The sequence below is a fragment of the Lithobates pipiens genome, unplaced genomic scaffold (genome assembly GCF_037356315.1).
Source record: "Lithobates pipiens isolate NorthernLeopardFrog02 unplaced genomic scaffold, aLitPip1_a1.2 Scaffold_10, whole genome shotgun sequence".
NCBI lineage: Eukaryota > Metazoa > Chordata > Amphibia > Anura > Ranidae > Lithobates > Lithobates pipiens.
Window position 1 is genome coordinate 166,563,063 of NW_027507686.1, and position 23,762 is coordinate 166,586,824.

Sequence of the window (23,762 nt, forward strand, 5' to 3'; positions counted from 1 at the left end):
GATAAATTTGGTAACGCAAAACACCTATAAAAGGTTTCCGGGCCTTTAAATGGTCTGACTTTTTCAGTAGGTTTCAATAGGTTACACAATCATGGGGTAGACTACTGACTTGACAGTTGTCCAGAAGTGCTGTATCCAAGCATATTGACCTCCCTGGTGGTATGATTAGGTTTTAGGTGCTGAAAGCGGTACAATTATTTTGCATGGAAATTTGGCATTTTATATTGTAATCCCGTAATTCTTAGGAATAACTCTCTTAAATCTGTTCAAACCAGAGTGTAGCAGACATCCCGGGTATGGTAAAGTTTATAATATAATAATAATAAAAATTATTCAATAATGTAATCAAATTCAAAAACACTGAAATTTGCTAATTTGCAGAATTGTCGCTGTCATTAGATTTAGTGTTTGATGACAAATTTCCCCACAAATCGCTATCAGTCAATTCTGCAAGTGATTATAATTTATTATCGCTGTTTTCTAGTTGGTCTAAAATCACTTTTGACATAAAAAAGGGACAGTTTTTGGTTGCTATGGACAATCTCCAAATTCCAGGCAGAAAAAAAAAACAGTATTTATAATATAAAAGTGCATGCAGGGCACTGCACAGACCACTAGGGACAAAGGGGGTGTGTAATGTTTTTATACAGTACTGTAATCTGTAAGATCACAGTACTGTGTTTTTACTTTTTTTTTTTTTTTATTTGGCGCCAATCTCCGCTCCCATGTGCCGTAACGTCGCAGGGAACGGAGATCGGCGGCATTCGGGCACTGTGTGAATCGAGCGGAGGACAGCTCGATCACAGTGTGGAAGACATCGCTGGATCCAGGGGACAAGGCAAGTAACTTCTCCCTGTGTCCTCCCTGTATCCAGCGATGAGATCCCGAGTCTGGGTTACCGCTTATGGTGCTGAAATCCCAGCCCGAGCCAGACTCGGGATTACCGCTAGAGAGGTTAATGTAAAGTTGAGTGAAAAGGAAAGTGTGGTAGAAAAAAGATGCACAAGCAACAGGGACAATTGCAGGCATGAGAGGATTGTGAAGTAAAGGCCATTCAAGAATTTGGAGGAGAATCAAAAGGAGAGAAAACGACAGCTGGTGTCAGTGCTCCAACCACCACATGCAGATGTATCCAGGACATGGGCTACAACTGTTGCATTTCTTGTGTCAAGGTGGTGTTTTTTCTTATGGGGGGGCGGGACGGCAAACAGTCACCGTGGCGGCAAGGGTCGGATGTTCACGCTTCCCAATTGGCGGATTCAGTGTTAGAAAAGCGAATATTCATTTGCTTTTCTAACACACCTGGGAGGGCTCTGAGCGCAATAATCTGCACCATGAGCCCACCCTAGTTTGAAGCCTATTAGAGCCTCTGGCTCTAATCGTGTGCTTCAAAAAAAACACCCCCACCGCAGTAATTCATGTGCCCGGTATCCTGAAAGGGGCCAGATGCATGAATAGGGGGTGGCAGTGGCAATGAAAAGGGGAGGCTGCGCCTGTAATGGACGAGCTGCCCCTGGTCAAGCCACTCCTAAATCAGAGAACGTCAGAAGCGTTTTACCTGGGCTAAGGAGAAAAAGGACTGGGACTGTTGCTCAGTGGTCCAAAGTCCTCTTTTCTACCAAAAAGTACATTTTGCATTTCATCGATCGAGGTCCCAGCGTCTGGAGGACGAGTACAAAGACACAGAATCCAAGTTGCATGAGGTCCAGTGTGAAGTTTCCACATTCAGTGATGATTTGGGGAGCCATATAATCTGCTGGTGTTCTAGATTCTAGAGCACCTCATGCTTCCCTCTGCTGATCAGTTTCACGGAGATGCTGATTTCATTTTCCAGCAGGACTTGGCACCTGCCGACCCTGCCAAAAAGTACCAATACCTGGTTTAATGATCATGGATCTAAACTTCAGAGAGAATCTGTGGGGGTATTGTCAAGATGAAGATGAGACACCAGACCCAACAATGCAGACAAGCTGAAGGTCGATATCAAAGCAACCTGGGTTTCCATAACACCCCAGCAGTGCCACAGGCTGATCGCCTCCATTACACGCCGCATTGATGCAGTAATTCATGCAAAAGGGGCGACCAAGTATCGAGTGTATACTATACATGGACATACTTTTTAGTAAGTCAACATTTCTGTATTAAGTCTTTATTTTTTCTGCTGGTCTTATGTAATATTCTAATTTTGAGATACTGAATTTAGTATTTACTAGCTGCAAGCCATAAACAAAATTAAAAAATAATTGAAATAGATCACTCTGTGTGTAACGAAGCTATAAAATATATAGGTTTCCATTTTTAAATTGAATTACTGAAATAAAAGTGGTTGTAAAAAGGTTTTTCATCTTATTGCATTCTATATGCATTAACCACCTCAATACAGGGCAATTATACACCCTTACTGCCCAGAACAGTTTTTAGCTTTCAGCGCCCTCACACTTTGAATTTAAAAAAAAAATTCAAAAGTTTTGCTCGTTTCTATGATAACATTTTGAAAATAAGTAATTTTTGTTCATAAATTTGGGCCAAAATGTATACTGCTAAATCTTTGGTAAAAATAACCCAAATTAGTGGATATTCTCAAGTCTCTCTGAAAGTCTACAAGTTATGGTGCAAATCATTGAAAATTGATCACACCTGATTCACTGACGGCCTCTCTCATTTCTTAAGGCCCCTTTCACACTGGGGCGCTTTGCAGGCGTTACATCGCTAAAAATAGCACCTGCAAAGCGCCCTGAAACAGCTGCTGCTGTCTCTCCAGTGTGAAAGCCCGCAGGACAGTCAAAATAAGTCCTGCAAGCCGCATCTTTGGAGTTCCGTAGGAGCGGTGTATTTTCCGTTCCTAAAAGTGCCCCTTCCCATAGAAAACAATAGGGCAGCACTGCAAACCCGCCTGCAAAGCGGGCGGTTTTAACCCTTTTTCGCCCGCTAGCGGGAGTTAAAAGAGCCCCACTAACGGCGCATAGTGCCACTAAAACAACGCTAAATATAGCGCTGCTTAACCCCCAGTGCCCACAACGCCCCAGTGTGAAAGTAGCCTAAGGCTCTGAAATGCCAGGAAAGTACAAATAACCCCTTATTGAAGAGTAGGCAGTCAAAAGTATTTAGTAAGAGGCACGGTGAGTTTTTGGAAGTCGTCATTTTTTTCCCACAATTCTTAGGAAATGCAAGATTCCCCCCCCCCCACACACAAAATTGTCATAAGTTATTTCTCACACACAGCATATGCTTACTTCCAATTACACCCCAAAATACATTCTGTTACTTCTCCCTGGTATGGCAATACTTGATGTGTGACTTTGTGACTTTTACACAGCCTGGCCACACAGAGGTCCAACATGCAGGGAGCACCATCAGGAAATTAGGTGTAATTTATGCTCCTAGAACCCCCTAACGACCTATTACATTTGAGAAGGCCCTGGAGAACCAGGACAGTTGAATTACCCATAAAATTACCCCATTTTGGAACGCAAACACCCCAATGTCTATTCCATGAGGCATAATGAGTCTTTTTAACGGTTCAATTTCTTTTCCACAAGTCTTCGGAAAACGTGGAAAGAATTAAAACGTATTTTTTTTTTTAAACAAATTGGTCAGTTTATAAGATATTTCTAACTCAAAGCATGTACATAGCAAAAATTCCACCCCCATTCTGCTACTCCTCCCGAGTATGGCGATACCACGCTTGAGACTTTTACACAGCCTGGCCACATACAGAGGCCCAACATTGAAGTAGTACCTTCATACGTTCTAGGAGCATAAATTACACATCTCATTTCATTCCTACCCATCACACTTTTGAAGCTCCTTGAGTACCAGGACAGTGGGATTACCATAAAAATGACCCCATTTTGGAAAGCAAACACCCCAACATAAATTCTATGAGGCATGAGCTGCAGGATAGGTACTCGGGTACTCTGATGGCCTGGAGACATGTACTCCGATAGGCTGGTGACAGGTACGCTTTATTGGGGGGGGTGCAATCCGTGTGGTTGGTGTACACTGTAAGCGGTAACGAGATGTTACCGCCATCTCCTTCTCACACACGATCGGTGTGCGAGGAGGAGAAGCCGGTAACATCTCGTTACCGCAGTTTGTTTACTAACCGGCTGTGATTAGCCGGTCTAGTGGTAAAGAGCCAATTTCATTGGCACATACTGTGAACGGGGGTTGGGCTGCGTCAGGGCGACAAGCCTCGTCCCCGATCGCCTCTCTATGTACACCCTAGCAGCGTGCATGAGCACAGTGCACGTGGACGGTACAGGTGACCGGCTGTGATTGGACAGCTGGTCACGTGGTAAAGAGCCATTTTTTTAGTGGCTCTTTACACAATCTGGGATGGATTGTGTGTGAGGGACACGCCTCATCCCCGATTGCCGCGCTGAGGGCCCCCAGCAGGGGCAAGAAGCCGAGGATGTCATATGACGCCCGCTACGGATGGGAGATCCCATCTGCAGACGTCATGACTATGGCCCGGTATAGAAGTAGTTAAGATAAAAAAAAGTGTGTGCAGCAGCCCCCCCTCATGCTTACCTGAGGTACATCTAGATCCAGCAATGTGCACGAGTGCCTCAGCTGTCCCGGACTCCCCTCATTAACCGAGACAGCAGCACAGCGCCACTGGCTTCCACTGCTGTCAAAGTCAGTGAGCCGATGAGGAGAGGCATGGTCAGGCCATGGCTCTGCGTTGGAATGGACACAGGGAACTGCGGCTCGGGGGCCCCCCATAGCAAGCTGCTTGCTGTGGGGGCACTCAACAGAAGGGAGGGGCCAGGAGCACCAGAGAGATCTGAGAAGAGGAGGATCTGGGCTGCTCTGTGCAAAACCCATTGCAAAGGAGCAGGCAAGTATAAAAAAAAATTGTTTTCCTTTAAAATAAACAAGACACTTTAGTATCACTTTACCTTTTTGAGGATATTCAAGTTTTTTTTTGATGCACCTGTATTTTTACCTGTTTTGGGATTAAGGGTATATGCACACTGGGTTTGAAAAAAAAAAAAAAAAAAAAGCTGCTTCTACAGGTGTTTTGCATTTTTTCTCCTGCCTGTAGAAGCAGCTTAATGTTAGCCTATGCACATTTGCCTGATGTGTGTGTGTAAATGTCGCCGGTCAGCATCCCCAAGCTGGCGGGATGAGCAGGCCAGACTGGTAAAGCATCTTTAGTATACAGCAATACAGCACTGCATATTGCATGGCTCTTGCTGAAACCGTCAGGAGCGGACTGGGCTGGGAGGCCTCTGATGCTTCATAAAAAGGCTGCTTGCTCTGAACTGCTGCAGACAGGCGTGAAAACCGCCGGCTGCCACTACACCATGTTCTATCTGCAGCAGAGCGATGCAAGTATTCCATTTGCACCAGCACTCCTGCACATGGTCACAAAAAGTCCAAAAGCAGTCACTTCCCAGCTTACTAGTCCCACCCGGCATAATGTCAGAGGCCGGGAGGTGGGATGAAAGAGCAGACGAGTGCTGTTGCGAAGACCTGCAAGGAGCCAGTGAAGCCCCACGCAACAGTGCAAGTCAGTTTGCAGAGGCCAATAACTTTACCTAAGGCACTATTGTGTCAGTGTCTTCTGCCTAAAATTATTAACTCTTGGGGGGTGCGCACAGGTATTTATCGCTTGAAACATTTCCCCCCCCCATTATGGGCGTGAGTAGGGCCTCGTGTCTAAGTTTTGCCTAAGGCCTCAAACAGCCTAGAGCGTTCTCTGCATAAATGCTTCTAACTTTCACAAGTGTAACACTTGTAAAAATAAATGCCTATAAACCCCCCTAAAAAGCATATTTATGCTGCTTCTATCAGAGGTAATGACATTTATTCTGCTCCTAGCGTTGAGGGACCCTAATGCTGGTTTCAACACTAATAACGTAAAATGTTCTTTCTGAAAATATGCTATACTTCCTCTTTAACATCACTGTCATTGTGAATGTTAGTACACAGAAAAGTCTGTTAAACCTTCAATGTCACCATTCGTTTTATTAACTTCAGCATGCATAGAGATATTATATTTATATATATATACACACACCATAGTTTAATACATTGTGCAAAGTATTTACTTCCTATATCCCACTGCATAAACATTTGAGACATGCATGAGATTGCCTGCACGATATACACCACATCTAGATATATATGCAATAAGAACACCAGCTTCAGAGTCACTGAAATGGTATAAGATATGCTGAGATGCTTGTCTGTACTTGCTCGATCTCTGGAAGGCATCCCAGATATGTCAGGGAATAGGACCAATGACACATCTTGGCATTCCAGTTTGACATAACCTGAGGGAAATGGAAGGTCAGCATTGCATCTCTCAAAAACCACAATAGTTCACAATATTTGTGCTCTCTGCAGAAGGCAAATCGTCACCATAACCTACTGACAGGAGACACATACAAAGCTTTAAATTTCATACAAAAACAAAGAATGGCCATTCTCTTAATGCCTGCTGAGCACTTAATACATGTAGTATTCCTGCAGGATCGGCCTGTTTTGCTTTACTTTGCTGATATTTAGAATACATGGCACCTTACCCAGCTATGAACTCAACTAGCAGACTTAAACATTTATCATATATAAAAAAAAAATTAAAAAAAAGCACACACATAATAGTGTTCATCTTTTGTGATGCTGGCCATACAATCTTAAAGCGTTTGTTAGCCAAACACTTCATATTCCTGATATGTACCTCTATTTGCATGAGAAAGTATCTCTTTGTATCGCTTCCTTTGTGTAAAATATCTCGTGTAAAATATCATCAAAGATGAGCATTATAACCAAGCGGGTGAAGGTACTTACTTCCGTTCTGAGACAGACCGGTATACCCCTGGGAGACAGCCCGACGCTGTACAGAAAGCCGTGGCTAAAGTGTGGACCATTTATAGTGGAGAAACGTATCCCCACACCCATATGAGGCCAATATTGGTTATAATGCTCATCTTTGAAAACATTCCTTGGCAGTATGGTTATCATTGTTTTAGTGTTTGTTTTCTGTCGTAGGTTCTTTTCTTCAGCTGCTTTTTATGCCGATTGGGATACACTATATACTACCTGCATCTGTGAAGCTTTATAAACGGTGTACGTATGGGAACCTGGATTGTTTATGATTTTCCCATTGATGTTATACTTTGATATGAGACTTTCTCTGCCCCTGTTATAAGCAACATTTTTGGGACCATTGTCATTTATACAGCAATCACTGCTATACAAATGCAGCGATTCCTGTGTAAATGACACTGGCAGTGAAGGGGTTAACCAGTGGGTGACAGTGTAGGGGTTAAGTGTTCCTAGGGGCGTGTTACTAACTTACGGCTCTGTGTGTCCTTGTCTCCTCTCTCTCCTGGATAGTTGAGCACATGCTTCTTAATACAACATGCAATGCAAAGTTTTCTGTATATATGCTTGCTTTGAATTTAAATTTCAATATATCCAATTTCAGACAGTGAGATTTATCCTGCTCGTTTTTGTTACATCTTTGAACCTTTTGTGTCCTGAGGAAGCCGTATTGCGAAACGCGTAGATGCGACGCACAAGGGCTCAATGTACTAATTGTATCATTTTATATAATTTTTAACTGTTCGAACACTTATACTATGTACATTTTTCAATAAATAATATTTCCTACTATTTTCTCATTGTTTCCATGCCTTAAAAGTCCGATCTGTGGGTACTTATCTGGTAGCCTTCCCCTATGTTCCCCTTTATATATACGGATGTGGCATTGTGAGTGCTTTTCCTTTCTCCATTTTTCATTTTCAAAATCTGATCACCCATATATCTCACATTTACATAAGTTGGAAGGTGTGCAGGGAACTAAATGCCAAGGCTACATTTTACTTTAAGTCTAATCACTAGTGCAGTGGCGGCCCATGCATATGGGTTGCCGCGCCCCAATCTACATGCAGGTTGCTGGACGCCTAAATTCCAATGGAGCTTTTATTTTTTAGAGGCGCATGATTAGAGCCGGAAGTTCTAATTGGCTTAAAAAATGGGTGGGCACTGCGCCCTGAGCCTACCCAGTTGCGTTTCATCTTTTGCCTGTGACCCGACCGACTGAATTTGGATTGACAACCGCAATCCCCCCTCATTGTAGGATATCAAAAAGAATAGTCAAATCTCTTCAAGGACTGCATATCCTAAAATAAAAAGTATATGTAGCTATCCTCCAATGTGTTTGGCAGGGCAACCTGGTTATATGGTAGTCAGTTGATTTCCAGATCTTGTCATAAAATCACATAATATAATATATTTAACCTCTAGAGATCCGCGCTATAGCCGAATGATGGCTACAGCGCGGACCTGCTTTGCCGGGACGACGTCTATTGATGTCGTCCCATGCACGAGCGCCTGATCACGGATCGGAGCAAGGGGTCGATCCCGACCCCTTACCACGTGATCAGCTGTCAGCCAATGACAGCTGATCATGTGATGCAACAGAGCCGGTAATCGGCCATTTTTCCTCCTCGTGCTGACAGCGCGAGGAGAAAAAAAAAAAGCCCATCACCGCTGGCCGTGATCGGGACATTAGTCCCGATCACAGCCAGCGTATCAGTGCCCACCTGCCCCCTGACAGTGCCACCTATATAATAAAAAAAGTGCCCCCCCATCAGTGCCCACAATCTGCCTCAACAGTGTTGCACCCCAGTGCCGCCCATCCGTGCCCCTTAGTGCCGCCCATCTTTGCCCATCAGTGCCGCCCACCAGTGCCGCCCACCAGTGCCGCCCACCAGTGCCGCCCACCAGTGCCGCCCACCAGTGCCGCCCACCAGTGCCGCCCACCAGTGCCGCCCACCAGTGCCGCCCACCAGTGCCCACCAGTGCCGCCTATCAGTGCCCACCAGTGCCGCCTATCAGTGCCCACCAGTGCCGCCTATCAGTGCCTATCAGTGCCCACCAGTGCCGCCTCATCAGCGTATTTCAATGAAGGAGAAAAATGACCTGTTTGCAAAATTTGATAAACTATGAAACATGATTTTTTATTTTGCATCTTTTTTTGTTTGTTTAGCAAAAAATAAAACTCCGAGCTGTAACTAAATACCACCAAAAGAAAGCTCTATTTGTGGGAACAAAAAGATAAAAATTTAATTTGGGTACAGTGTTATATGGCCGCGCAATTGTCATTCAAAGTGCATCAGTGCTGAAAGCTGAAAATTGGTCTGGGCAGGAGGGGGGTTTAAGTGCCCAGTAAGCAAGTGGTTAAAACACTTGTAGAAATATACCCATGCAGAAGGCAACTGAAGTGGGTTTCCTTTATGAAAAATGCAAGCGCCTGGCAAGGTTATGCTACTATTGGAGTTAATTGACTCAAATTAAAGAATGAAAAATCTGGTGCAGCTCTGCATAGAAACCAATCAGCTCCCTTTTTTTTACAGCTTAAATTGAACAAGCTGAAGTTAGAAGCGGATCGGCTACCGTGCACAACTGCACCAGATTATGCACACTCCAACTTTAGTAACTCATTGCCATCTACCATCTTGTCAATCATCTTGAATAGCTGATGCCTAATGCCTTTGTCCCCATACATTGCAACTATTGATATAGAAGGTCTGTTTTTAGAGCTGAGCTCAGAAGAGTACTGTATACTAATCTAACAAATTAGGAGGATTATTATGGTTGCCAACACTTTTAAAATTGAGTATCTGCCACCTAGTGAAATGTCTATGTATAGGTTATAAAAATATTGGGTAATGTAGCGCTAAAAAATGAGTGCAAAAAAAAAAAATCAGTTTTACTTTAACATATAAGTGGAAAAGTCCAATGGATGAAGAAATCTATTGAAAGACGCCTGTACTTCAGCCACTAAATGATGATGGATCAAGGGTGGAATAAACTAGCACACTGTCCGGTATGGCAAACATCAAGGGTGGTGCATCTTCAACACAAGAGGGGTATATATACTCTTAATGGAACAGGTGGACTCAAATGTCAGCAGCAGAGTCATACAGGCAGGGTGCCCGAAAACGGCGGATACACGGAACTCCAAAGGTTCCAGGAAGTCAAAAGATGAATCCAGGGTATTGTAGATTATCAAACCAACCTCCAATGGAAGGAGCACCGAAACTGGATCTTAGATGCAAAAAGACCGACTGGACACTGAACAGCAGGGCAACTCTCATCCGGATGGTATGCAGAGAAAAAAATTGCTTCCATGTGGTGTAGGTCAAACAATGAGTTTTTTTATTTCTTAACACCGGGATACAGCAATGAAGATAAAAATTGTGATCACAGATAAAAATGCAGGTCAATAAATGTTCCTCACATTGCCCTGCCTTTTTTTCCACTTATATTTGTGCTTATTTGTTAACGCTACAATACCCACCATTTTGATTCCTTATAGGTTTGTCACATTTTTATGTAGCTGCAGTTTCTCTATCAGTTGAGGTTAGCGCAGCAATGCCCACACTTGTATATGTAAATGATATACAGTATTCCTTTTGCCATAGGTCTAAAGAGTTACATAACATGCCCTTTAGTCCAACATTCTATCAAAGATCTGCATTGACAACAGGTTTCTTTGTGCTATATGTGGGCTAGGCTTCAGAACTAGCAGCTTACAAGGGTTTATTAAATCACTTCTAAAACCGTGCTTTCCTGCTCTAATCTGATTTATGCTGACTCATAAACAAGTCTATAATCTACACAAGTGTCTTTTCAACAAGCTGTCATCCTCCCTTTTGCCATTTTACTTCAAAGGAAGTACTCAGAATTTCAAACCTTTGGTTCCTTGGCAATTTAGAGAAAATTTGAGAATAAAACACAAACACACAAACAAACTTACTTAAAAATTAAATAAAATACTTGGGTATATTCAGCACTAAGAACTCTATGTTTACAATAACAGCAATTAGACATTGCAAACATAGCACAACATGAGCGATTCTGGCACCTACACATGGCAATCTGACAGACATAAAATGGCTTTAGATGTGGTACTTCAACTTGTAAGCATCTTAAGTACAGCCCTGACATAAAATTCTGAATCATTAAACCACTGTACTTAAAAAGGGATTACCAAATTAAATCTGAACACACAGATATACAGAAAGACACATGCTTCCCTGGCCCAAAATTAAAGGTTTGCTGAAATAGTGTTCTAGAGACACAAATGGTAATTATAAATGTCAATTTTAAATTTGTAAACCTATTGGACGACAACAACACAGAAGTGCTTATGTAAAAATCTTACTTCCACAGTGCACCAATCCTTTAAGAACATGCTCCCAGGTTAACCTCATATTGGTTGCCATTTCATTAGCAACATATAGAAATTGATGTGTTGCACATAAGGTTATTGCCAAGATTGCAAAATGCGCAAACCACCCATATAATAAATGTGTTTGCTGTCTGAACCCCTCTCTGGTTGGGAAGTTATCAGTAATAAATGGCTGGCTGCAGGACTGAGCAAAACAGGCCAGGATCTGAACCAAGCTGAAATCCTGATTATCACACTTTCATTACTTGATCCAGATACCTTACAATCCTAGAGCTCTTTTTTCAAATATTGCAGTAACTATAATCTATTGCTAAAATACATGACAACAATATCAAAGAGTACATTGCAGCTTAAGATAGGAAGGGGGAATTTCTACATTAGTAATGTAGAATACCTCAAGTTATAAAAAGAAGAGCGGTCATTTATGCAATATTTAGCCCACATACTGTCTTAAAAAAAAAAATACTCAAAATATATACAAAATTACATTGAAGGAAAAAAAAAAACACAATGCACAGGCCCAATATAATTACAAAATAAATAAATAAATTATGCTGAAGGGGGAAACAATGCATGTTTGTGGTCCAAAGAAGTAATGTGTGTGAAATCTAGGAATCCATTCCCCGTGGCCTTTAATCTAAAATTTACATCCTAGGATATCAGTATCCTTGAGGCTAGGTTCACACGTGATTTTCAGGTCCGTTTTGACTGGGTCGCTCGTCAGGCTGCATGCTTGGATAAGGGCCTGGTATGGATTGGGAGGGGACAGCCACGGAATTAGTTTTCTCAATTTGTGATCAAAACTGATGTGTGATTCAGAAGCATGGCCATAGAAGACAATGAGCCTGAATCACACAGCAGTGCTCAGAAAATGCTCAAAATCTTTAAAATTTGCACTAAAATCGCTCTCTCGCTGCTCTGCAGATATGTGAACTGGCTCCATAGAAAGTCTGTTTGGTTCACGCTTAACGCGAATCGGATACGGATCAAAATCCAATCCGAAACGAATCCAATTTGCATATATATACGTGAACCGAGTCAGAATGTGCATGTAGGTTTGGCAGATGTTTCTCAGCCAAATCTACAAGAGCCACAAAACCAGTGTGATGTGCCATGCTTAAAAGTATGGGTTTGCACTTTTTTGTAGAATCATACTTACCTAGGTGCTACATCCCTTCCCGATGCCTCTGCACTGAGAACCGAGCAATCAAAAATCGCCACTCACTCAGTTCTCGGGGCTTCCGGAGCAGAGAGCTACTGACTGTCAGTCACAGCGCTTTGCTCTGCCCCCTCCTCGCTCACCTGAGCGCTGGGCTGTGGAGTGGGCATTCGGCTGTGTCTCTCAGCGGCTCGCTGAGAGGCTGAGATGGGTGTCAGTCCAGGCACCTGGCGGATCCAGACTTTGTTGCGATGACGCAGTGCCTGGACTGATCTGTGTGACGTTAGCAGAGAGCAGACTTCAGACCGCTCTGTGCTGGAAACAGGTCACAGGAGTGCAAAAAGAATTACACTCCTGTGATCCAATGGAGTACAGCCAAACGAGCTTTGGCTATATTTCTCCTTTAAAGTGAGTGCATCGTGGACCAATCATGAGGCAAACTCCTTTTCTAGCTTTCCCTTTCCTTGTTCATAATTAAAACATTGCTCTGTCATATGGTTTATTTTATTATAAATAGATCATATTTTATAGCTTAAAAATACCAGGAGTTCAGGTTGGAAGAAAGAAGAAGAAGAAGAAGAAGAAGAAGAAGAAGAAGAAGAAGAAGAAGAAGAAGAAGAGAAGAAGAAGAAGGAAGAAGAAGAAGAAGAAGAAGAAGAAGAAGAAGAAGAAGAAGAAGAAGAAGAAGAAGAAGAAGAAGAAGAAGAGAAGAAGAAGAAGAAGAAGAAGAGAAGAAGAAGAAGAAGAAAGAAGAAGAAGAAAGAAGAAGAAGAGAAGAAGAAGAAGAAGAAGAAGAAGAAGAAGAAGAAGAAGAAGAAGAAGAAGAAGAAGAAGAAGAAGAAGAAGAAGAAGAAGAAGAAGAAGAAGAAGAAGAAGAAGAAGAAGAAGAAGAAGAAGAAGAAGAAGAAGAAAGAAGAAAAGAAGAAGAAGAAGAGAAGAAGAAGAAGAAGAAGAAGAAGAAGAAGAAGAAGAAGAAGAAGAAGAAGAAGAAGAAGAAGAAGAAGAAGAAGAAGAAGAAGAAGAAGAAGAAGAAGAAGGAAGAAGAAGAAGAAGAAGAAGAAGAAGAAGAAGAAGAAGAAGAAGAGAAGAAGAAGAAGAAGAAGAAGAAGAAGAAGAAGAAGAAGAAGAAGAAGAAGAAAGAAGAAGAAGAAGAAGAAGAAGAAGAAGAAGAAGAAGAAGAAGAAGAAGAAGAAGAAGAAGAAGAAGAAGAAGAAGAAGAAGAAGAAGAAGAAGAAGAAGAAGAAGAAGAAGAAGAAGAAGAAGAAGAAAGAAGAAGAAGAACAAGAAGAAGAAGAACAAGAAGAAGAAGAACAAGAAGAAGAAGAAGAAGAAGAAGAAGAAGAAGAAGAAGAAGAAGAAGAAGAAGAAGAAGAAGAAGAAGAAGAAGAAGAAGAAGAAGAAGAAGAAGAAGAAGAAGAAGAAGAAGAAGAAGAAGAAGAAGAAGAAGAAGAAGAAGAAGAAGAAGAAGAAGAAGAAGAAGAAGAAGAAGAAGAAGGAAGAAGAAGAAGAAGAAGAAGAAGAAGAAGAAGAAGAAGAAGAAGAAGAAGAAGAAGAAGAAGAAGAAGAAGAAGAAGAAGAAGAAGAAGAAGATGAAGAAGAAGAAGAAGAAGAAGAAGAAGAAGAAGAAGAAGAAAGAAAGAAGAAGAAGAAGAAGAAGAAGAAGAAGAGAAGAAGAAGAAGAAGAAGAAGAAGAAGAAGAAGAAGAAGAAGAAGAAGAAGAAGAAGAAGAAGAAGAAGAAGAAGAAGAAGAAGAAGAAGAAGAAGAAGAAGAAGAGTGAGAAGGAGGCAAGCGGACATCTTGTTACACCCACCGGAGTCTTGCATTTCACACTTCTTTCTAACAGTAACTCAGCTTATATAGTGAATTTCATTATTTTGAAATCTGTCAGACTGTTTTGATGTGATTTTTACATGAGCAGTGTTCTGTCAAATAAACAAACCTGTGAGGTCAGCAGGCTTGCCGCTGATTTTCAACATCTAAACAGTCAGACGGATTTTTAAATACTATCACTTCATTTCACTATATAAACTCAGTTTACTGTTAAAAATAAGTGTGAAATGCATGACTCTGGTGGGTGTAACAAGATGTCTGCTTGCCACCTTCTCACTGTATACTTACTGTGGATGAGTGCGGGGTGTAGCAAGATTGGCTGTGAGGGAACATCACTTCCATTACAAAATCCGACGCAACACAGGAAATTAAAAAGCGTCACCTGCTTAACCACTGCACCAGCTTTGCCTACACTGAAAAAATCACTGACCACTATGAAAGGGGGTTTTCTGCATGCACGAAGGCCCTGGCAACTGCTAGGTTGGCCCTCTCCAAATACCAGCCTTGCAAGTTTATGTCTTGGTTGTGTGTGTCTTTTTAAATTTGCAGATCAATAATTACCTCAGCTCGTTTTAGCATCTCCCATTTGTGCAGGATTTTCATGGCATATATCTTTCCATTGCCTTTCATTTTCACCACAGCCACCTGGTTAGAAACAAGGAAGAAAAAAAGAAAAAACATGTAAATCGTAATAGTATGAAATGGAAGCAAATAAGCAAAATAAAATAATGCAGCATACATATACATGACTATTACCCTAAATATTCTATTTGCTATTTTGTGTCATTGGCAACAAAACTACATCCAATACAGGTTCTGTAAACCAAACCTTTCTTTCTTCTTCACATCAGACGATTAATCGTTCTCTTGCCATTTTCACCATTAGTGCTTTACATTAAAGTGGAACTTCAGTCATTTTTTTCATCTTTCCATCAATTAAATCTTCTGCCGTTTTAACTTTGGATAGTAAAACTTTTTTGCCAGTAAAGAACATACAGCCCACTTCCTGTTTCTTGTTGGGTTAAAAAGCCTAGGCTCATGACATCATGCACAGTGCTCTCCCCCACTCTTGTGAAAGTTTACCAGGAAGGAGGGGGGATGAGTCATAAGAGGGTCAATGAGAGCTGCAGAGCTAGAGGTATGCCTCTGTGTAAATCCAGGAAGTGAACAGGCAGCAGCTTCAGCTGCCCACAGTTAAAATGGTTGCAGCTAGACTCAGTGGAGGGAGATTTCTGTTGCATATTTGGTAAAATACAGAATCATAGTATATATAAAATATGCAAAGTGGTTGGAAGGAAACTTCAGAATGGCAAAGAAGTTATTACAGATTACGTGAGCAGACTGCAGCTCCTCTTTAACCACCTCCCGCCTTCCCATTGTCAAAATTACGGCGGGACGGTGTGGCTCTCGTTCTGGGTGGACATCACATGAAGGGACACCCAGAACACCGCTCTGGCATGCCCCCGCCGTGTTACTAGGACATGGCGCAGCCCCCATCTCTATAGAGCCACAGCTCTTTAACTATGTGATTGGCCGTGTCCAATCGCAGCCGGTCACATATAAACACGGAAATGCTGGTAATCGGCTCTCCTCGCCTCACACCGACAGCAATGTGAGGAGTGGAGAGCCGATCAGTGGCATCTCCTCATAGAAGACATCTAGGCATGTAATCAGGGCACTGATAATCAGTGCCCTGATTACAATAAGCGCCCACAAATGTACACAAGGAGGGAGAGGGAGAGAGGGAGAGAGGGAGAGAGGGAGAGAGGGAGAGAGGGAGAGAGGGAGAGAGGGAGAGAGGGAGAGAGGGAGAGAGGGAGAGAGGGAGAGAGGGAGAGAGGGAGAGAGGGAGAGAGGGAGAGAGGGAGAGAGTATTTTTTTTACACTTCAACAGTGTTTTAGCACTGAAGAGGAGATCTGTGCATGTATGTGGTCATTCTTTAGAACCTGTGGTGGTATTGTCAGTTCTTTCATTTTTGGGGATACATGACGTCGTGCCTTTTCTATGCTATCTTATAATTGTTCAGTATTATAAGTGCTATGGAACAGTTTGAGATGTTCTAATAAACATTTACTAAATGTAAAGGAGATCTGGCACAAAATAGGACTAGAGATGCACGACAAGTGGTAAAAATAGTACCCTAACCAAGAAAACACAATGCTTTACATACATTTAGGAATAATCACATTTTTGAATAAAGTGGTGGGAACAGAACCAATTACAGTTCAGAACTGGGAATTCAAACTACCATATTTGAGATGTCAAAGTGACTTTCAATATAACCCACAATGTGCTGTATAGTAATTAAATTTGCAAGTTTCCCTATTTAGTTCAAATAGTGCATAAAAAAAAAACAAATACAACCATAATATCACTAGCCAGATTTCACTACACATATCGACAAAATGCACAGCCTGTAATGAGCAACAATCTAAACTAAATGGATATGACAATGCTCATCTATATTCCCACCCTACTCCTTTTATCAATTCTTATATTTTTCCTATCCCACCCCTTTCCCCCTCCTATATCCCCCCCACCCCCCTTTTTTTTCCTAAAGCCGAATTACCTATAGTCGTCGTTACATTGATTTACTCTCAATAATATATTAAGCTCTTTTAAAATGCAAACTGACATTTCTCATACTGCTGTTTATATGTGAAATTTCATGTGTCTATTACCTGTTACGCAAGAGCCTGTTCACACAGGGGCAACACGACTTCCAACGCGACTTTTGGAGGCAACTTAGACACGACTTGTCAACACGACTTGGGGTGACTTACAACACGACTTTAAGTCGCCCCAGGCCAGGCGACTTTTGCCGTGGCCAATCAGAGAATGAGCTCTCAATGGGGAACTCCACGCCAAATTAAAAAAAAAAAACGGCGTGGGTTCCCCCACTGGGAGCATACCAGGCCCTTAGGTCTGGTATGGATTTTAGGGGAACCCCCATGCCGAAAAAACGGCGTGGGGATCCCCCCCAGATTCATACCTGACCCTTATACGAGCACGAAGCCTGGCCAGTCAGGAAGGGGATGGGGACGAGCGAACGCCCCCCCCCCCCCCTCCTGGACCGTACCAGGCCACGTGCCCTCAACATGGGGGGGTTGGTGCTTTGGGGAAGGGGGCGCCCTGCGGCTCCCCCACCCCAAAGCACCTTGTCCCCATGTTGATGAGGACAAGGGCCTCTTCCCGACATCCCTGGCCGTTGGTTGTCGGGGTCTGCAGGTGGGGGGCTTATCGGAATCCGGGAGCCCCCATTAATAAGGGGGTCCCCCAGATCCCGGCCCCCCACCCTATGTGAATGAGTAAGGGGTACATGGTACCCCTACCCATTCACCTGGGGAAAAAATGTCAATAAACAAAGAAAAACAAACACAACACAAGTTTTAAAAGTCATTCGGAGAAGTCGTCAGAAGACCCCCCCGACGTCGGAAGACGACCCCCGGAGCTACTTAATAAATTAATTTTAAAACTTGTGTTGTGTTTTTTATTGACATTTTTTCCCCAGGTGAATGAGTAGGGGTACGATGTACCCCTTACTCATTCACATAGGGTGGGGGGCTGGGATCTGGGGACCCCCTTATTAAAGGGGGCTCCCGGATTCCGATAAGCCCCCCGGCCAGGGTTGTCGGGAAGAGGCCCTTGTCCTCATCAACATGGGGACAAGGTGCTTTGGGGTGGGGGGGCCGCAGGGCGCCCCCCCTTCCCCAAAGCACCAACCCCCCCATGTTGAGGGCACGCGGCCTGGTATGGTCCAGGAGGGGGGGGTGCTCGCTCGTCCCCACCCCCTTCCTGACTGGCCATGCTTTGTGCTCGGATAAGGGTCCGGTATGGATCTGGGGGGGACCCCCACGCCGTTTTTTCAGCGTAGGGGGTTTCCCTTAAAATCCATACCAGACAGAAGGGCCTGGTATGCTCCCGGAGGGGGAACCCACGCCGGATTTTTTTTAAATAAATTTGGCGTGGAGTTCCCTCTCGAGAGCTGATAACTCTGAGAGTCGCCTCAGTATAGACGGAGATCCGACTTGGAGGCGACTTCCATTGAAATAAATGGGTACCAGTCGCCTAAAAGTCGGATAGAAGTAGTACAGGACCTTTTCTGAAGGCTCTCATTCACTTACATTGATTTTTACATGTAGCGCAACTTGAGGCAACCTGAAGTCGGATCTGAGTTGCCCCTGTGTGAACCAGCTCTAAGCGTTCAATAAACTTTGGATTGTGAAAAAAAAAAAAATGCAAGAATGAGAATTGGCACACTTGCTCTCATAACATAGCTTGCGTGACAATGGCTTTATAAACCAAACTTACCTCCCCAAATGCTCCTCTTCCAATTACTTTTAAAATTTCAAAGTCTTCTCTTTTAAGCCTCATCTGCTTGACTTTTGAGGCAAATGGTTCAGCTGATGAGAGAAAAGAAAAGTTAGTTAGTCTTCTGCATATCCGTTTCCTAACACATTCTCCGGGTTCTTCCATTTCTTCCAGTTACCATCAGAATTCCACCTTGTAGTGCCATGTACAGAACAATCACAGCCTTCCTATTCTAATCCAATCTATACACATGGACAAAAAAATATAAAAATACACAAACTGCCCAGTCTCCAAGACTGCAGAGAATATATAAATGCAACGAGTTTTCTCTCAACTTGAAAGGCTATTTTCTTTCCTCTAATCCTTACAATAAAATAGAATATCACTAACTGATGTGATTGTTGTTTCTTCATTCTGCTAATTTCTGCACATTCCATAGCCCACACGCTACACAGTAATTCCAAGCAACATTTAAATGTGTCTCCACATTTGCAGAAATCACAAAGGGCACTGCAAATGTAAGGCAAATGTGCTCTGGCATAATAGGTCACGGTCAGTACTGCAATGTGTTTAACCACCGCAATACAGTGTACTTACACCCCCTTCCTGACCAGACCAATTTTCAGCTTTCAGTGCTCTCACAGTTTGAATGACAATTACTCAGTCATGCAACACTGTACCCATATGAAACTTGCAACCTTTTTCACACACAAATAGAGCTTTCTTTTAGTGGTATTTAATCACTAGTGAGTTTTTTTATTTTTTGTGCTATAAATAAAATAAAACGTAAATTGTGAAAAAAATGCCTTTGTTTCTGTCTTAAATTTTTGCTAATTAGTAATTTTTCTTCATAAATTTTGGCCAAAATTTATACTGCTACCTATCTTTGGTAAAAATAACCCACATTTGTGTATATTTGGTCTTTGTGAAAGTTATAGAGTCTACAAACTATGGTGCCAATCGCTGAAAATTTATCATATCTGATCAGGCCTACAGTACGTCAGGAGTATCTCATTTCTTGAGACACTAACAAGTCAGGAAAGTACAAATACACTCCCCCCCCCCCCATGACCCCTTTTTACAAAGTAGACATTCCAAGGTATTAAGTAAGTAGCATGGTGAGTTTTTTTTAAGTTGTCATTTTTTCCCCACAGTTCTTTGCAAAATTAAGATTTTTTTATCATTTTTTTTTTTTTACAAAATTGTCATATTATCAGGTTATTTCTCACACACAGCAAATGCATACAACAAATTACACCCCAAAATACATTCTGCTACTCTTCCCGAGTACGGCGATACCACATGTGAGACTTTTACAAAGCCTGGCCACATACAGAACATCAACATTGAAGTACTACCTTCAGGCGTTCTACGAGCAAAAATTACGCATCTAATTTCTCAACCACCTATTACACTTTTGAAGGCCCTGGAATACCAGGACAATGGAATTTCCCATAAAATGACCCCATTCTGGAAAGCAAACACCCCAACGTATAATCTGTGAGGCATAATGAGTCTTTTGAACGGTTGATTTTTTTCCAGAAGTTTTTGGAATATGTGGAAAAAAATTAAAACGCATTTTGGTTTTTTACACAAAATTGTCAATTTATAAGATATTTCTAACACATAGCATGTATATAGCAAAAATTACATCCCAAAACCCATTCTGCTACTCTTCCCGAGTATGGCGATACCACATGTGTAGGACTTTTACACAGCTTGGCCACAGAGAGTCCGAACATTGAAGTAGTACGTTCAGGCATTCTAGGATCATAAATGTCACATCTCATTTCATTCCTACCTATCACACTTTTGAAGGTCCTGGACCACCAGGACAGTGAAATTACCCACAAAATGACCCCATTTTGGAAAGCAAACATCCCAACGTATATTCTATGAGAAATGGGCTGCGAAAAGGTACTCAGGTACTCAGATGTGCCGCGCCAGGTACTCGGATGTGCCGCGCCAGGTACTCGGATGTGCCGCGCCAGGTACTCGGATGTGCCGCGCCAGGTACTCGGATGTGCCGCGCCAGGTACTCGGGTACTCAGATGGACTGGGACAGGTACTCTGGATGGACTGTGATCCACAGGTACTATGAGGGGTGGTGACAGGTCCTCTTTATTGGGGGGGGGGGGGCAATCCGTGTGCTTGATGTGTACTGTAGGCGGTAACGAGATGTTACCGCAATCTCCTCCTCACACACGATCGGTGTGTGAGGAGGAGAACCCGGTAACATATCGTTACCGCGGTTTGTTTACATTTTAGTAATCGGCTGTGAAAGGATCACAGCCGATCACGTGGGTAAACAACCGGCCAATGGCCATTTACCAGCGTCGGTGACGAGCAGTGTTCCCGGGGAACACGCCGTCACCAATGTGCATGCGCAGCGCGCTCACGATCGCGCCCTGCACAGTCGGGGTGTGACCATCTGTGATCGGCCGTGATGAAGTCATAACCAATGGCTGTTCACCCCCTTCGGTGGCGAGCGGTGTCTCCGTGACACGCCGCCACCGAAGAAACAGGGATGCACGCGCACGATCGCGCGCATTCCCTGTTTAAACGAGAGGCCATCATATCACAGCCTCCCGCCACAATAGGTGCGCCGCCTGGCCGTCATTTGACAGCCGGCGGTCAGCAGCCAGTTAAACAATAAAAACATAATACTAATCAACTCCTTCAATATTAAGACAAAATTGTTATTGGTTAACTATGATTAAGTACAAACTATGATTAAAAAACTATGATTTAGTACAAATTCACTATGATTTTCACTTTCATTTTTATTCACTATGATATGATTCACTAAACTATGATTTAGTACAAAGCCATTTATTATAGGAAGAGAAAAAATAAAGTATAAATGATCTCTCTTGGGGAAAAAAAAAAAAATTGTGTCAAAATATATATATATATTTTTTTTTATTATTATATTTTTTTCTCTTTTCTACAATAGTAACTTTATTAAACATTGTCAATAATAAAAAAATCGGTATTATACTAGTACATACATAAGTAATGTGCTACAAAAAAAAATATATAGTATAAGGTCTAATACACTTTTGCTCCAAAATGCCTGTTTTACAGGAGCTTTTCTAGGAGTCCATGCACACAGGAGTTTAGAGGCACATAAACGTATTAAAGCAAGGCACGCTTGCGCATGAATGAATTGCATTCTAATGGCCAGAATAAATTGGTATTCTGGCCGATGGAATGCATGAAAGCCAAACGTGTGTGCGTGTTTTGGAGCAAAAGTGTAGACCTCATACTATATATTTTTTTGTAGCACATTACTTATGTATGTACTAGTATAATACCGATTTTTTTTTATTGACCATGTTTAATAAAGTTACTATTGTAGAAAAGAGGAAAAAAATAAAATAAATGTGTGTGTGTGTGTGTGTGTGTGTGTGTGTGTGTGTGTGTGTGTGTGTGTGTGTGTGTGTGTGTGTGTGTATACACATATATACAAAAACCTGGCTTTTAGCAGTTTTCATCTGCTTTTTTTTCCTGCAAGGAGAAAAGGCGTCTGAAAAAATACAGTGTGTGCATGCAGCCTAACTACTTAAAGTGGATGTAAACCTGATTCATTCAATTTGAGCTGGGCACACATCTGCAGTGTGTCCCATAGCTGTCTCCTACCCCAGTCTGTTATCAGCCTGATAACTCCCGACAAGTTCTCAGTCGCACATAAAAGTTTTGTGTTGGGGAGGATGCTATAAAAGATTAGCAGAGCCCTGAATGAGTCAAACAGCCTATGAGGAGAGGGGGTTTGTGCCTTTCCTCCAATCAGCTGTCTTGGCTCTATGTCCAGGCTTCACTGTAGTGCTAACCAGGAAGAGAAAATCTAACAGGATGTGCACTTTCTAAACAGTATATATAAAAAAAAAAAAGATGAAGACTGCAGATATACATGTAAAACTTTTGTAGGGAGATTTGTTTTATCTCTGTGCATCATGTGAGGCTGTTCACTTCACTGGGTATATGTGAGGGTTTGCATCCACTTTAAGAATACATTTTGTTGTTGCTTTACAAAAAAAAACAGCTAAAGCGTTGTCGCAACAAGACTTTACCTTGCTACATTTTTGAGAAGGTAAAAGTGAAATAAAACCCAATTGGGTGAACAGGCTCTGCTGCTAAAATCACTACTGAAATATATAAACTTACTTGCTGGATAATGCAAGCATCCACACAAAACAAAAAGATCAGCGAACTTAACATACATGTGGATTAGTCAATAAAGTGTTTAGATTCCCAAGTGACAATTATAAAGTGCTCCAACTCGCAGCCGACAAAATTAGATCTGGTTAACCATTTCTATACCAGCCACTTATACCCTCTTCCTGCCCAGGCCAATTTTAAGCATCAGCGCTGTCGCACTTTGAATGACAATTGCGGACATGCAACATGTACCCATATTCAATTTCTATAATTGTTTTTGCAACAGAGCTTTCTTTTGGTGGTGAATATTGGAGGATGGGGATTTTTACAGTGCTAGTGTATTGAAAGTACAAAAAGAATTTTTATACATAAAATGAATTGTTTTATTATTAATTATTAAATTATTTTTACACATTCACAATCATTGCATGGTTACAGAAATGATAGAGAAAACTGGTCCATACAGTGGGTGTGTAAGCTTTTTTCCACCCTCTGTACTGTATGGACCAGTTTTCTCTATCATTTCTGTAACCATGCAATGATTGCGAATGTGTAAAAATAATTTTAATAATAAAATTGTTTTATGTCTAAAAAAAATTTTGTACTTTCAATACACTAGCACTGTAAAAATCCCCTTCCTTCTTCCCTCAAATATTCTTTACTCATATTGGGATGAAGTGCTGTCTAATAAGGTGCTGATGGAGGTTTGAGTCAAAAAAATATATATTTCTTTTGGTGGTATTTAATCACCACTGGGTTTTTTTGGGGTTTTTTTTTCGCAAATAAGAGGACTTAAAAATTTGGAAAAAAAAAAAAAAAAAACACACATACAAATTTTGCAAATAGGATTTTTATTACCGCTTGCCTGTAAAATCCTTTTCTTGGAGTACAATATGGGACACAGAGTCTTAAGCAATTACTTAATGGGTTATGGGCCACCTTCAGGTGTTTGACACTTGTATACCCAATCAAGGAAGTTCACTCCCTATATAGCCCCTCCTCCTTCCAGGAGCACATCAGTTTTTGTAGCAAAGCAATATACTTAAATCCCAAAAGAGGGGAGTGCCCTATGTCCCATGATCTA

General features: G+C 42.0%; 1 protein-coding gene across 2 annotated transcripts in view; it reads right to left on the minus strand.

The window, feature by feature from the left end:
- Positions 1-23,762, minus strand: part of CDC42BPG (CDC42 binding protein kinase gamma) — a 304,707-nt gene that overhangs the window by 159,390 nt on the left and 121,555 nt on the right. For both annotated transcript variants that reach the window (XM_077459264.1, XM_077459254.1), the window contains exons 2-3: positions 18,518-18,609; positions 14,767-14,850 (exon numbers count right to left, since the gene is read on the minus strand). In XM_077459264.1, coding sequence (XP_077315390.1) covers positions 14,767-14,850; positions 18,518-18,609 — 176 coding nt within the window. The remainder of the gene's footprint in view (positions 1-14,766; positions 14,851-18,517; positions 18,610-23,762) is intronic.